General features: G+C 36.0%; 1 protein-coding gene across 1 annotated transcript in view; it reads left to right on the top strand.

The window, feature by feature from the left end:
• The first annotated feature begins 242 nt into the window (after positions 1 to 242).
• The window catches only part of agbl4 (AGBL carboxypeptidase 4), a 764,316-nt gene continuing 747,840 nt past the window's right edge, over positions 243 to 16,718 (top strand). The window contains exons 1-2 of the mRNA XM_066692363.1: positions 243 to 299; positions 10,431 to 10,553. Coding sequence (XP_066548460.1) covers positions 269 to 299; positions 10,431 to 10,553 — 154 coding nt within the window. The 5' untranslated portion in view covers positions 243 to 268. The remainder of the gene's footprint in view (positions 300 to 10,430; positions 10,554 to 16,718) is intronic.

Here is a 16,718-nt window from a genome sequence, read left to right as displayed (position 1 = left end):
ATATTTTGGGAAATACAGCCAACTTGAACATATAAAAATAAAACACTTTGTACGCCCTTTGATATGAATGAACCTGTCTATTGACCTAAGTGTGTATTACACTGTCATTTTCCAAAACTGCCCAGTGCACCTCTCGTAAGGTTTGCGTAGTGACAGGCGTCAGAGTGTCCCGGCGTCAGTGTTAACCTCCCCCCCCGAGTCACGTTGCGTTACCGTGGCAACGCGTAAGCAGCAGCGTCGCGTGCCTATTTGCAACACGGAAAGGAAGATGGAGGAGAACGTCAGGGATCCTGATACTGGTGTGTAAATATAATCATAATACCATTTTATTTAACTGCAACTATGCAAGGCAAATAAAAAGCGCACGCAAGCATGAAATGACACCCCACTGTTTTGTATGGGCTAACTGCATGGATGTGACGAGGAAGCTAAAGTAACCACAACGTGGCATTGGCTTGTTTTGTAAACAACCGTAGCATGTTCCCATCTAAAATAGTCACTTAAACTGTATGTGTATAAATACGACAGATACTTATTCACGATGGAAAACGTGGCTGTATATTTTAATTTAAGTGTGTGTAACGCAAGACCCTTTAAAGTTTAACGACATTATGTTATTACATTGAAAACATGATATACGTCCCCATTTTCCCGATTATTAATGTATCTGCCATATTTGCTAGTTTTAAATTTAGTATTGTTTTTTAAGGACTGTCGGAGCTCTATCAGGCTTTTGCAAAATGTATGTGTAGGCTATATTAATATTTTTAATTATGCTGCTTGAAGTTTTTAAGGTTTCGCTTTTCCTGAGATATTCAAACTTAATTAGGAGACAGCGGACTTTGGACTTACTTAGTTAAAGTCTGACGTTTGGGCAATTTTAAAGAAAAATAAATAAATGGATACTCTAATAATAATAATAATAATAATAATAATAATAATAATAATAATAATAATAATAACAATCTAAAGCACAATGACAGAAAACGTAACTAACTTTGGGTTTTTATTTATTTTAAGCCTGTAATATATCAACTAACAAGAAAGGTACACTTCAAAACCAATTGTTTTTGAAAAGAAAAAACATTTCGTCTCGATTTGTTAAAAATAATTGTTACATTGTCCATTTATTGCAGTAACTTAAACAGCGAGCTTACTTTTTATTTAACGGGGAATTTTTGTACACATTTTCACTTGTTTTTTTGGTGTTTATATGTATTTGAGCCATTACACTACGGTTTAATTTGTCTTTAAATTAAACGAATAACCATTCAACAAGCACCCCCCCCCACAAAAAAAAAAAGAAATAGAAATGGAAAGCCTACATTAGTCTTTACATAGCAGATATCTGAAATAAGTAAGATAGTGTTCTTTGTTTTTTTTTTATCTTTCTCATCAATTGGAGTGTTTGAACGCGCTGGAGCTACCAATAAAAGGGTTTTATTGTACAGTTTAATCCATAGGCACTTAGGCCTGATTAATTAATTTATTTTTGATATCAGAAAACAATAATGAAGCCGTGACATCAATAATTTGTTACGGAACTTAAATTATAATTATAATAAATAATGCAAGAAAAGCAAACAAGTACATACAAATAGCTACATCGGTGAGTACAGATGAATCTGTTGTTTTTAAAGTGTTTTTGAAACATACATTATTTTACGATATAGCCTATATTATGTTTGAGAAGTGGCAATCTTGTTAAGCCATTTTGTTTACACACTGAACATTAACATATATATAATCTTGAGTTGTACGATTTATGCAACAACTGCATATGCAGATCTTTTAACACATTAAGCATTGACGGAGTTAATGATAACAATTGGTTAATAGGCTTTTAAATTCATAAATACATTATATATATATATATATATATATATATATATATATATATATATATATATATATATATATATATATATAACATTCAGGAAACATTCAATATGTGCTTTAGGTGCAGACTTTCATCTTTAATTTCAGGGTAGTTACATCCAAATTGGGTGTAGAAATTACTTGTAGTGTAGGTGTGTTACTCCCTCAGTTACAGTTAGTTCAGTTACAGGTAAGCAGATAAAATATTTGATTTCAAGTGTGGCATTTGGAATCTGTTAACCCTCAATATGAAGTCCAAAGAGCTGCCACTGTGAATGAAGCAAGCCATCATTAAGCTGAGAAATCAAAACAAACCAATCAGAGAAATAGCAAAAACATTAGGTGTGGCCAAATCAACTATTTGGTACATTCATACAAAGAAAGAACACACTGGTATGCTCAGGAACACCAAAAGGCCCGGAAGACCATGGAAAAGAACTGTGGTGGTTTACAGAATAATTATTTCCCTGGTGAAGAAAACCCCCTTCACAAGAGTTGGCCAGATCAAGAACACCCTCCAGGAGGTAGGTGTATCTGTGTCAAAGTCAACAATCAAGAGAAGTCTTCACCAGAGTAAATACAGAGGCTTACCACAATATGTAAACCATTGGTAAGACCCACAAACAGGAAGACCAGATTAGAGTTTGCCAGAAAACATCCAAAGAACCCTGTACAGTTCTGGAACAACATCCTATGGACAGAGATGATCACATTGTACCAGAATGGTGGTAAGAGAAGAGTATGGAGAAGGGAAGGAACTGCTCATGATCCAATGCATACCACCTAATGTTCTGCAATGGCCAAGTCAATCAGCTGACCTCAATCCAATTGAGAATGAATTTCACTTGTTGATGGCAAAACACCCCAAGAACAAGCAGGAACTAAAGACTGCAGTACAGGCCTGGCAGAGCATCACCAGGGAAGAAACCCAGCATCTGGTGATGTCTATGGGTTCCAGACTTCAGGCAGTCATTGACTGCAAAGGATTTGCAACCAAGTATTCAAACTCACAACTTAATTAATGATTATGTTAGTTTGCCCAATTACTTTTGAGCCTCTAAAATTGGAGTGCCATATGTAAAAATTGGTGTAATTCCTACACCGTTCACCCAATTTGGATGTAACTACCCTCAAATTAAAGATACAAGTCTACACTTAATGCACATCTTTGTTTCCTTTCAAATCCATTGTGGTGGCATAAAGAGCCATAATGATGGCCATTGTGTCACTGTGCAAATATTTATGGACCTAACTGTATATATAATCAGTGGCATATTTTTTTTGGGGGGGTGGGGGGGCATGGTGCCATGTCCCCCACCACCACAGGGCCATGGCAATTTTGAAAAAAATAGGTGCGAGTGGAGCTCCCTGCTTGGGATTCAAACCATGCACTTCTGGCACAACATGTGCTCTAGCACTGTGTCACCCGGTAAGCCATTTGGGCCTGTTATTTTAATGGATGTTTAACAGTGTATTGATTTTTTCGGATGGTCATGTGACTTGTAACTTGTTAATATATCATATCAGTTATGACAGCAACAGGGCAGTGATCATTCAGTGCACTAAAACTACTCAAAACCTATTTGTGCTCCACTATGACAGAAGAAAGACTTCACGGGCTCGCGCACCTGTAAATAAGGACCTCAAACTAATGTTGATGTTACTGATATTGTTTTTCGGGCATCACAACAGAAGACTTGCATTCACCTAGAAACTCCTACATCAGTGGCGGAAACGGCTTATTTCTAATGAAGACGTATATTTCTAGCAAATCAAAAATTGTGCCCCCCAGACCCCCACTGTGAATTCATCATTCCTCTTCTCCCTCATTTTGGTCCCCCCCTCGGCAAATTCCGGGCTACACCACTGTATATCATGTCATTTGTAAAACATGATCGTTTGCTTAAATAGAGGTATGCAAAAAAATATCAAGAGGAAGAAAATGTTGTATAGCGCATACAAAAGGGACGGAGACTAAACAAAATACATAGAATATGTTGAGCTGCAAGAGATCTTAAGAAAGGAATCAGGAAAGCAAAGAGGGAAATAGAAAGAAAAATAGCTCTTGGAGCTAAAACTAATGCAAAGAGCTTTTTTTCAATACTACAACAGCAAGAGGACAATAAGGGAGGAAGTGAAACAGATAAAGGGCAAAAATTGAAGTATCTTGGAAAACGAACAAGATGTAGCAAATGTTCTAAATTAGTATTTCACAGAGGTTTTTACAAAAGAAAAGACAGATGACATGCCACAGGTTAACAATCAGTCCAGGCAAATCCTAAGAGAAATCAGGATAAATGAGGAGGAGGTACTAAAGGGACTAGCAGAATTAAAAACAAACAAATCACCTGGGCCAGATGTGGTAGAAGCTGAAAGTTTGGGAACATTTAAAAATAGACTGGATAGGATCCTTGGATCACTTAGATATTAATGAACACCAAACGAGCACGATGGGTCGAATGGCCTCCTCTCGTTTGTAAACTTTCTTATGTTCTTATGTTATTATTTATAGGCCGCTAAGTCAAATATTCCAAATGACACTTAGAACAGGGGATGTGCCAACTGACTGGAAGACAGCAAATGTCATACCAATCCACAAGAAAGGGGACAAAACTGAGCCAGGAAATTACAGACCAATCAGTCTCACCTGCATCACTTGTAAAATGTTGGAAAAAATGATTAGACAGAAAATAGAGGAGAATCTTTCAGAAAGTTTTTGATAAGGTTCCACACCAAAGACTGATCCTCAAATTGGAAGCTGTAGGCATTCAGGGTAATGTAAGTAGATGGATTATGAACTGGTTGATGTATAGGAAACAGAGGGTGTTGATTAGAGGAGTTGCTTCTAACTGTAGTGAGGTTGTTAGTGGAGTTCCACAGGGATCAGTACTAGGGCCTTTGCTTTTTCTAATCTATATTAATGATCTGGACTCTGGGATAGTTAGCAAACTTGTCAAATTTGCAGATGATACTAAAATAGGTGGCTCAGCAGATACAATCTCGGCAGCACAGGCTATTCAAAGGGACTTAGATAACATTCAGTTGTGGGCCGACACCTGGCAGATGAAATTCAATGTGGACAAGTGCAAGGTATTACATGCAGGTAACACTAATTACACTATGGGAGGAATAGAACTAGATGAAGTATTGCATGAGAAAGACCTAGGAGTCTATGCGGACTCCTCACTTTCTCCATCCAAACAATGTGGGGAAGCAATAAAAAAGGCAAACAGAATGCTAGGGTATATTGTCAAAAGTGTAGAATTTAAAACAAGGGAAGTAATGTTAAGACTGTACAATGCACTAGTTAGACCTAATCTGGAATACTGTTTTCAGTTCTGGGCACCACACTTCAAGAAGGATATTGCTGCTTTAGAGGCAGTTCAGAGGAGAGCAACCAGACTTATTCCAGGTTTGAAGGGAATGTCCCATTCAGAGAGACTGAGGGAACTGAACCTTTTGACCCTGGAACAGAAGAGACTACGTGGGGACTTGATCCAAGTCTTCAAAATCATGAAAGGCATCGACCACATCAAACCAGAGGAGCTTTTCCAGATCAGCAGGGACACACGGACCTGAGGACACAAATGGAAATTGGGCTTCATGGCATTCAGGACGGAAAACAGGAGACACTACTTCACACAGAGAGTTGTCACAATCTGGAACAAACTCCCCAGCGATGTGGTTGAAGCTGAAAATTTGGGAACATTTAAAAATAGACTAGATAGAATCCTTGGATCACTTAGTTACTAATAGACACCAAACAAGCATGATGGGTTGAATGGCCTCCTCTCGTTTGTAAACTTTCTTATGTTCTTAAATTACCGAAAATTCACAGTTTGCGGACTGAAGTCTCTCTTGTAACCTGACACCTAACCTGCCAAGACACCATGGACAAAATTGCCTATATTTGTATATATTGCCTATATATACACCACGTGCCTATATTTGTGTTGTTATATGCACCTGATTATATATCAGGACTCTGTACTTTCTATTCAATACTGTGAGGGGCTAAAAAAAGAGTGTTTCAAACTCAACGTGGGAAACGTGTAAATAACTAAACGTTTTATTTCATTATCAATTAATGTGTTATTAAGTCTGTCTAAATTCTGTTTATAATGAATGGGAAGACACTAATTCGAAGCCATGAGATTTGTTAAAAAATATACTTGTGTTTGTGATGACTGCAAAGCAACAAAATGGAGTCTAAAAAACAGCAACTTTTCATGATCCAATTATTAATGATATGGAAATGGTAAGGATTTCACCATTAAAACTATTATATTAATTTATTCATTTTGTATGCATTCTAACAATGTATGTTAAGATGTTTTATTTTTTTTAATTTATTTTTTCCAATTTGCCAAGTTGGTGATCACCCTCAGTGGTACATGTTTTAGGAGAATGACCCATATATACATATATATATATATATATATATACACACACACACTACTGGTCAAAAGTTTTAAAACACCTCAATTTTTCCTGTTTGTATTGAAATTTACACAGTTTAATGTCTCAATGTATTCTGAATTTAAAGTATAGAACAAATAAACAATTGGAGATAAAAATAAATCATGGAATCGTTTTGTTTAACAAAATTTAACCCCTTAAACTGACAAACCCCTCTGGTACTCTTAAAAGGACACCAAATCCGTGTGCTCCTATTTAATCCCATGTGTACTTTTCACTGTTGGGTTTGCCAAGTGTTTGGTATCCCATGAAAGCTGAGAATCTCAGCTTTTTAATGATGTGAAAGATTCTCTGATGTGAAAAATCTGGTTTTTATAGCCCCCCGCATTTGCGACCCCCCTCCCCCCTCCACATTCTGAAATGAGGGGGGTGGGGGGATATTTGGGGCCGGATTAAATCAAAATTTAGACCCACCTGCTAATAGCAAGCTACAAACTTGTCCATCATAGTGGTTACATTTATGATTAGAAGAAAGTGGCATCTTACTAAAACTGAAGCTAAAGCTAAAACTGAATAATGTTCTATAATTTTCTATTAGCCGGTGGGTCAAAGTTTTGATTTAATCCGGCTCTTGGTTTGAGTATCTCAGAAAATATTGACAGTTATGACATATTCTGTAACCAGTCTACTGATCAAAACATGACCATGCACGTTTTGGTAGAAGCAACACACACCCATAGAGAGCTCAAAATGTCAAGATGGAAAACTCTGTTTACAGTGTACTAATACACAACAATTTTACATAATTGGATCTGAACTTCTCTGTGTTTGTTAGAATATATACTGGATTAATCATTAGGTTGTTCTGAACAAAACAAACCTATTTACAAAGAAATCCGATCAAAACAGTGATCTGTGACCGTCTAAATGAGACCTCTCCCCACCTGGAGCAGACTGCGCATTTACCCCCTGGGCTCTGAATGATGGCAGGCCACATTAAAACTTGTAAATCGGATGTGTTTGAGAATGAAATGCGCTGGTAGCCAAGAGAATAAGCTTTCAAATGATGTGTGCATTGTAGGAATACAGTATAACTTCTATGCACAGGAGCTGCACATAACACTGACAAATAATGCTTAAGAGGGTGTAGTAACAGTATATAATTCTGAAATGTGCATTATTTTTTTTTAACCTCTGGCAGTTTACCGCTTACCTTTGTACCATTTCAGGTTATTCACTGGACTTGAACTGCTTAAATTAAAAAAAAAATGGAAAAATTGGGGTGTTCTAAAACAGCTATATATATGTATAGATAGACAGATAGATAGATAAAGAAGATAAAGTAAAATAAACAAGGATTGTGGAAGTATCAGCTTCAGAAGTAATGTGGGTTTGGTTTACTTTAGAAACACAAAATATTGAACTTCATAAATCATTATTTGAATTGTTGTGAAGCGAGAATTAACTGTAGTGACTGTGAAATTAATGCATCAGTGCTAAATAAAGCAGCCTGCACATTCCTGACTAAAAGGGCATAGTACTTCTACTAAGTTTTTACGGTAGTGGAAATTAGAAGTGAGGTAATGTTGAACTAAATATGTTTCAGCAGAATTTGTTTTCAATCAGTTATTTATAAAAGGGAAGAGTTCAATTAAAGAGGAGCCACTAATGTGTTTTTTTAAATCCTCTCATTACGATGTAGAAGTAAAATAATGTGATTAGTATTCATTTCACATGCTTGGTCCACAAAAATACTAAAGATGCAACATGGTGCCTTTGCTATAGAATTTGAATCAATCCAAATATTGTTCCTTCGTGCAGGTCTTTTTATAACCACCAATCTCATAGAGGAATTGTAGGATCACTGTGGTGTACCTCTGAAGAGCTTGTTGTAATGGAAAAGAGACCTTTCCTTGCCTGACATTCCCCTTCCAGGGATGAGAAGTTAAGTGCATCCTTTCCACTACAGTGGAATCTTGCCCTACATGTCTTAAGTGCTGGTCTTTTATGAAAAACCTACAGTGACTGTTAAGTACAGTTCTACTACAAAGCAACTGGGACCCAGGGAATTCTGCGCTGGCCTTAACAATGAGTGCAGTTGAAGAGTTCCTCAACAATCTGTTTTGAGAAGAGGCACTTTCTTGCTTAATATACTGAGACACCTGCCATGGTCCTATTGGCAGTCTGTCTTGATGTTGTGACTCAGGGACCCTCTTTAGCTATGTGTAAGAAATGAAGTGCTGTTATTTTTCAACCTTGAACAGAGACTACTGCCATACTCTGCATGATCACAAGGTCTGATGCCAAAAATAATACAATAAAATATGAAAACCCTAGTCAGGAGTACAAACTTCTCTGTTTTGGGGGATCTACAAGTCTCAATACAGACTTACACCATTTTAATATAGGCTAGTATATAAAGTTTTTATTGTTTGTTAATGCATAACTGCTGGAATGCACATTTTATAATTTCACAATCCCTTTTGATATGCATTTATTTGGTCATGCTTTATTTTCAGGGTCACTTATTTTCATCCAGTAGTTATTAACAGCAATAATATAAATTACATGTTTTTTTTTGTTTTTGTTTGTTAGCATATAGGCCTAGTACAAAAATGTAGCTTTTTTCTTAATGGTATCACAAAAATGTAAATGTACATATTAAACTATGTATTATCTATTTACCTATTTATTAAATATATTAATAGTTCTTAAATAAATATGAATATTTTTGTAAACATCTGCAATAAGTTATTACTTCTAACATTTGGCACCAAATAATACATTACTGACTATCTGTTAACTAACAATTAACAGCAATATATAGTTGCATACATTAACATATGTACTACCCATTTGTTAACATTTAAAGCATGCCATTTACAATAAAGTGAGGCCATTTAATTGAACAGTGTTTTAGCAAGGCCTTTTCAGGCTTTCTCATTCCAGTTTTTGTTTAGACAATGCAACCTGCCACTTCTCTAGTCCTGTAGGACAGAGGATTAGAGGGTGTCTTCAGATTCCATGGTCTCACAGCCTTTTTCTACCCAGTGGACCTAATTAGAGGATGCACAGCCACAGTGCTGAGCCAAAGTGATTGAAACTCAGCTTGGTGTTCTCCAGTTGGCCTTAAGTGGTGTGAGCTAAGCCAAAATAGTCCTTTCACCTCAACTGGGACTGAGTGGTCATCCAGTAGCATGACCTGGCCTGGAGCCTTCTGGAAATGCCTTTTACACTTTGGCTCAATATCTTATCAAATATTTCTCTACTCTCTAATAGACTTGAATGTTTAAGGGTGTTTATTTTCAGAGTTCAATTTTTGAAATATTTCTATGACAAAAAGCTGAACACAATCCACAGATTTCAGTAAGGTACATTAATTGTGCATGCAACATTTTTCTCTTGAAATGGAAGTTTAAACTGTCAACTGAAGAGAAGTGTTCAGAACTATTAGAGGTGACTCTTGGCATAAATAAAACAGCAACAAAAACAAAAATATATATAGAAGCTGTCATTGACAAATGAACACTTTTAGAAAACAATGTTTACTGCATGAAAATCATTTGATCATGTCTAATGCTGATACAAAATCATTTTGTAGAATTAAGATATCAAAAAGCACAATGTTGAGGTGGGACATGTGACCCATGTAATGATGGCTTAGTATTCAACACAGCAGCTTCCTGGAGAACTATGGATTATGACCAGTGAATCAATTTAAAAGTAGAAATGAATATGAAGAATTAGATTGTGTTCTCTTATGCCAATTATGGAAAAACAAAAAATAGTCTCTGAGACTGCTCAAACATTTAAGCCTTTGTATTTTTAAGGAGGAAGAAAAAAAGGTCAAGGGTTTAAATATTTAAAAGATTGCTACAGTATACCTATGTAATAATAGCTTAGATTACATATTCTAAGTGCCAGTGTTTGTGAGGCTGGAAAATCCAGATAAACAGAGGGCATGTTTACCTAGGTGAATTTCAGTAAGGACAACTGTGCAGTATTTCCTTACTTGCAAAATGCACCAAGGATTATTCGTCCCTTTTTGGTGCTATGGCATCAGTTTACGATAGTTGCCTTCTGTATCTAAGACAGTAGCTGGAAGTGTGAAATGTTGTCTTTTCCTTCTACAGGGAGTGAAGCTGGAGGTGAGGATTCATTAGTTGGCAACTTGAGCAAGCTGCTTGTCACTCCACCTGGACACACAGGCCCACCCAGAAGGGGCCACCTAATCTTTGATGCCTGCTTTGAGAGTGGTGAGTCATTGTGGGCTGCAAACATTGTGAATTTCTCTGTGAACCATTGTCTATGCCTAAACTAAAACATAAGTGGCGTTACTTAATTTTCCTATGAATGTAATATCTTTTAGTAGTGTCATATTGTAATGATCATAAAAAGCAAGAATCTACTCCACCTTTGCCACTCATTAAATATATGAGTAATGCTGGCATTGATGAGTGTTGGTTTGTAGGCATGACCCTTGTTCCTATACACATTTCTTTTTCACTTAAAACAGAAATATAACTGCTGATATAGACAAGTCATTTATTTATTAAAATACGTATTTTGTTCCTTAATTAGGATGTTGTGTCATTTTCATCATCTGTATATGGAGATTCTCAAAAATATAACAACTGGAAAAAGGTATCTAGATTTTATGTGAAATTTGAGTATTGATATTAGCATTGATATCTTTGAGAATTTAGAAGAACATAAGAACATAATAAAGTTTACAAACGAGAGGAGGCCATTCAACCCAACATGCTCATTTGATGTCAATTAATAACTAAGTGATCCAAGGATACTGTCCAGTCTATTTTTAAATGTTCCCAAATTTTCACCTTCAACCACATCGTTTGTTCCAGATTGTGACAACTGTCTGTGTTTAAGCTACTGAACCTTATAAAAATGTTGCTCTTAACTTTTGCTGCAGTTTGAATAAGATAACAGAGTAATCCTGCTGCCTTGGAATCCCAGAGTGTATATAAGAAATGTTGTAAGTGGTTTTAAGCATTTGTAGATGGAAAAATTATGAACTAAAAAAAATCTGTCAAGATAAACAAAGCCTATTGCTAGGTTTGTATTGTAAGAAAACCCTGTATTATTCTATACAATTACAGAGCCTGAAATAGCTTATTGTTGCTTTGAATGTGGCTTTTAATGGCTAATTATCTACCATTAAAGAGCTAAAATGTTTTATGTGAGCGACTGCTCTGTTACCTTGTCAGTCTGCTAGTTGAAAACTATAATTAAATTGAATTAATATTTTGACATATGCTTTGTAAACGGCCTTTGTTTAGCAGTTTTCAGCTAAATAAATGGAGCAGAAATGAAAATGAATTGGGTTTGTGTGACAGGGTCAAGTTAGCAGTCCAGGGAATCTTTAGGCAGGAGTGACAGTTGATCCGTGGTACTCTGGAACACTCTGCAGTGATATTGATGTCAGGGTCTTTAAGAGGGAATTCAGCATTCTTAGAGTGAACCAATAAAATCAAGCTTACATTAACAAATGTTTAGCCATTCTACGTTTACTTTAAAATGTCTATCAAGACGTACACAGTGTAATAGGTTAGCCTTTTTAGTGTAAGAATATAGGTTATGGTGATTATGGAGACTAAAACGATGAATCTCCAGATGTGATTTAAAGATTTAAATTCTTGTGTATTTTTGGGACAACCAGATAACCGGCTTCCTGTGATCTTAATGGCTGACCTGGAATGTATTCGATAAGAAGATATTTTAATTAGTGTGGTCCCTTTAGTACTTTAAATTCTACTAAGAGAACATTGAAATATATGGTGTAGCACACTTGGAGACAGTGAAGAGAAGCTACTACTGGAGTGATATGTTCTTGTTTTTTTGTTTTAGTTCATATCCTGGCAGCAGCACTTTGAACTAACTGAAGTACATAAATAGCTCTACAGTGAGGGGAAAAAGTATTTGATCCCTTGCTGATATTGTACGTTTGCCCACTGACAAAGAAATGATCAGTCTATAATTTTAATGGTAGGTGTATTTTAACAGTGAGAGACAGAATAACAACAAAAAAATCCAGAAAAACTAATTTCAAAAAAGTTATACATGTTAATGAGGGAAATAAGTATTTGATCCCCTATCAATCAGCAAGATTTCTGGCTCCCAGGTGTCTTTTATACAGGTAACGAGCTGAGATTAGGAGCACTCCCTTTAAGAGAGTGCTCCTAATCTCAGCTCGTTACCTGTATAAAAGACACCTGTCCACAGAAACAATCAATCAATCAGATTTCAAACTCTCCACCATGGCCAAGACCAAAGAGCTGTCCAAGGATGTCAGGGACAAGATTGTAGACCTACACAAGGCTGGAATGGGCTACAAGACCATCGCCAACCATCTTGGTGAGAAGGTGACAACAGTTGGTGCGATTATTCGCAAATGGAAGAAACACAAAATAACTGTCAGTCTCCCTCGGTCTGGGGCTCCATGCAAGATCTCACCTCGTGGAGTTTCAATGATCATGAGAACGGTGAGGAATCAGCCCAGAACTACATGGGAGGCAACAACGGAGTGGCTCAAGAAGAAACACATTAAGGTCCTGGAGTGGCCTAGCCAGTCTCCAGACCTTAATCCCATAGAAAATCTGTGGAGGGAGCTGAAGGTTCGAGTTGCCAAACGTCAGCCTTGAAACCTTAATGACTTGGAGAGGATCTGCAAAGAGGAGTGGGACAAAATCCCTCCTGAGATGTGTGCAAACCTGGTGGCCAAATACAAGAAATGTTTGACCTCTGTGATTGCCAACAAGGGTTTTGCCACCAAGTACTAAATCGAAGGGGTCAAATACTTATTTCCCTCATTAACATGCAAATCAATTTATAACTTTTTTGAAATGCGTTTTTCTGGATTTTGTTGTTGTTATTCTGTCTCTCACTGTTAAAATACACCTACCATTAAAATTATAGACTGATCATTTCTTTGTCAGTGGGCAAACGTACAAAATCAGTAGGGGATCAAATACTTTTTCCCTCACTGTATTTGTGTTACCTAACAGAATGGCATTACAGTAATCCAATCTAGATGTAACAAATGTGCATATCAATTTCTTAGTGTCATGTAATGAAAGGAAGTGTATTAATTTGGCAATGTTTCTAAGATGGAGGAAGGTGGATCTTGATACATTCTGAATGTGTCATTCAAAGGATAGGTTGTGGTCTCAGGTGACTCCCAGGTTTCATGCTATCTCGTTAGTGCATGATTTTGTCCCTTAAATTAAGACTTCAGTGTTAAGCATAAGGACATTTCTTGTCATCATTCAAGTTTAAATTTTGGACAGACAGCAGAGTAGTATTTGTATGGCTATGGTATTGTTCACATTAACTGACAAATGTAATTGCGAGTCGTCAGCGTAGCTGTGAAAGTTAATATCATGTAATTGAATAATATTGTGTTCCAGTAGAAGAGTCCATGTTGTAACAATTTCCTCTTTAAAACGGAGAATAATGTCAGACTTGAGTAAACAAATAAATGAACAAAGTTCTCACATTAATAGGGCTAAATCACTTGTTTATTGTGGTTTAACACCGGTCAAAGAGACCGTGTGTTTGAAATCACAATCATAAATATAACACATATCACACTTGAATAGTAAACAATATAGATATGGGATTACTGCAATTATATTCCCAATGAGTCTTCCATTTGCCCAAAGAACAATAGACACTCTCCTTGTTATTCTTAGTTCCAGCCTTTGTTAGATCCCTTAACACTAGAAGCGCCGACATTTCAAACTACCTTCAAGCCATAGTCGGTCACTGTAACCGATAGCTGTTTAAATGACAATCAAAGGCAAACCATCGTATAAAACTCAGAAGTTTTATTCATGAACTTCAAATTCAACATTTACATAGCATAAATGTAGTATTTAAATTGAAATATGATCATAAAACATTAATATTATTGCTATATATAACAACGCACTTTTTTCTAAATGCGCACACTGCAGTCAAAACATGAATAACTATGTAGCCTACAATAAGCAAAAAGCTCAAAAACACGCATACAATAAGATAATGAAACAAGTGTAAACGTAAATGTTGGAATATTCGTCAAAAGCAATATTTTATAGTTCAAAAATAAATATTGCATTTATCAAAACATAAATGTACACTAAAGTAAACATTTTCAACACCGTGTAAACTTTGTTTTCAACATGCACTGCTTTTGACAGCCCTCTCTAGGTCAACTCTTTTACTCCACGAAAATATAGCATTGCAATAAATGCTCCTCCGGTGATAATGTCCGTGAATCATTATTTTGCGTGCGATGTGCTACGCTATTACACTCTGTACTATGTGCAGTAGCAATCGCGTATTGATCAGTGGAGTAAAAGCACTCGGTGCCATCTGGACGTGGCGTTTCACTCGCACTGGCACAAACCCACGAATGATCTGTCATTCCCAGTATCACTGATGCCCCTGAATCAGTCATGTTCATATACACGGCATGTCCAAAATGAGCTCTCTTCACTCTTCGTTTTGAATCTATGTTTATTTGTGGGTAATCACTTTATCAACTCAATCTGACTGCAGAAAACACCTGCAATCCTGTACAATGCGTGTGTTTTTCAAGCACATGAAAAACTGTAGACAGGTAGAAATCGTCACTTGAGTGCCAGACTGACTGTGTTGTAAAGGAAAGGTGGGATTATCCGTTATATTTGAGTTATTATGTATTTAAATGACCGGTCAAAATAACCCGATTTTGGCTATTCTAGGTAAATGTGTTTATAACTTATTTATTTTCGCGTTTATCCAGCTAAAACGATGTTTAATAATGCATGTTTAATACATATATTTAGGAAAAGTCAATAACGGGTTTGCACAGTGTATTTAGGAACACAGAGTAATTCAAATTTGAATAACCAAATCGGCTCCGCACTTTGTTAATCCAAAAAACAAAAATCAAAAGAATAGGACCAGCCATGGACTGATCTAACCTAGGCCTGTATATATCTTTCAAGATCTGATGGGATGTCCAGAAGAGTGCTTTTCCAAGGGTGTAAACAAAATGTCCAAGGGAAATGGCCACTGAAGGAACATAATCCAGGAACATAATACACATAACAAAAAGGAATCATAAGGTCATAAGGCCACAAGAAGAGAGGCCTGGCCAAGTCTTAAAATGTTGTCAATTTATTCTGACAAATAGTGAAACTAGGGTTACAATGTTCTTTGACTGTGTATTAGAGGCATCATGGTCATCATCTTTAGACAGTCTTTCTACTTGATCGATGTGTAGCTTTGAGTTCCCCACTCTTTAAGAAATACTTTGTTTTGATTATCTGTAATTCTTAATTTATTTGTGAAGGGTGAATCTGACACCTCCTCTTTGTCCACTGACTTCTCAGCAAATTAATAGATTGGCACTTGAGATCCAGTTGTCCTTCTTTTGCATCTAACTTCACCTAACCCCATATGTTTTGCATTGCTAGACTGTTCTATAAGTTAATAGGTCATGTACTGCTATTGTATAGGAGATGTCATCTTGTGCAGTTTGGGCGAGAGGGCCGCAAAGCTGAGAGTTTCTGGCTGCAAAAACTGCATGCAATGTATCTTTTATACAATTAGGGAAGCCTGATAATAATGTCTACCCCCAAGAAAAAGAAAGTCCCACGATCTTGTGTTGTCAAAAGTTGACAGATATGTGTTCTATATTCCATTCTCTCCATTCTCACTGACCAGACTAGTTGATAAGATACTCTTTCCAGATTAGCTGTGTATCTTTCTAACATTCTCATGGTATGGTTCTATGGCAAGCCAAATGATCATTTAGAGATATCTCTAAATGCATTTCAAGATATCTTCAAATGTTTTGAGATATCTCTAAATCATTTAAATATATCTTTAAATGATTTAGAGATATCTGCAAACCATTTAGAGATATCTAAATAATGTGTTTTTTATAGATATCTCAAAATTATTTGAAGATATCTTTAAATGTTTTAGAGATATCTGCAAATCATTTAGAGATATCTGCAAATCATTTTCAGCAATCTTCAAATGACTTCCTGTTCATTTAGAGATATCTACAAATCATTTCAATATATCTTCAAATTACTTCCTGTATATTGGCTGAGATTATTACTTCCTGTTTTCTCATTCAGTTACATAGAAATGAATTAACAAGTTAACAGTAAGTGATAATCTTGGGCTACATACAGGAAGTGATTTGAATATATCTCTACATGATTTGCAGATATCTCTAAATAAATAGGAAGTCATTTGCAGATATCTCTAAATGATTTGCAGATATCTAAATCATTTAAAGATATCTGCAAATCGTTTAGAGATATCTCTAAATGTACTTTTAAATGAGATATCTTTAAATTATTTTGAGATATTTTGAATATTTGAAGATATCTGGCATTATCTGAAGATATCTTTAAATG

Source organism: Amia ocellicauda, chromosome 19, assembly GCF_036373705.1.
Source record: "Amia ocellicauda isolate fAmiCal2 chromosome 19, fAmiCal2.hap1, whole genome shotgun sequence".
Classification (NCBI taxonomy): Eukaryota; Metazoa; Chordata; class Actinopteri; order Amiiformes; family Amiidae; genus Amia; species Amia ocellicauda.
The sequence above is the reverse complement of the archived record's forward strand: the minus strand, read 5'-3'. Positions and strand labels throughout refer to the sequence as shown.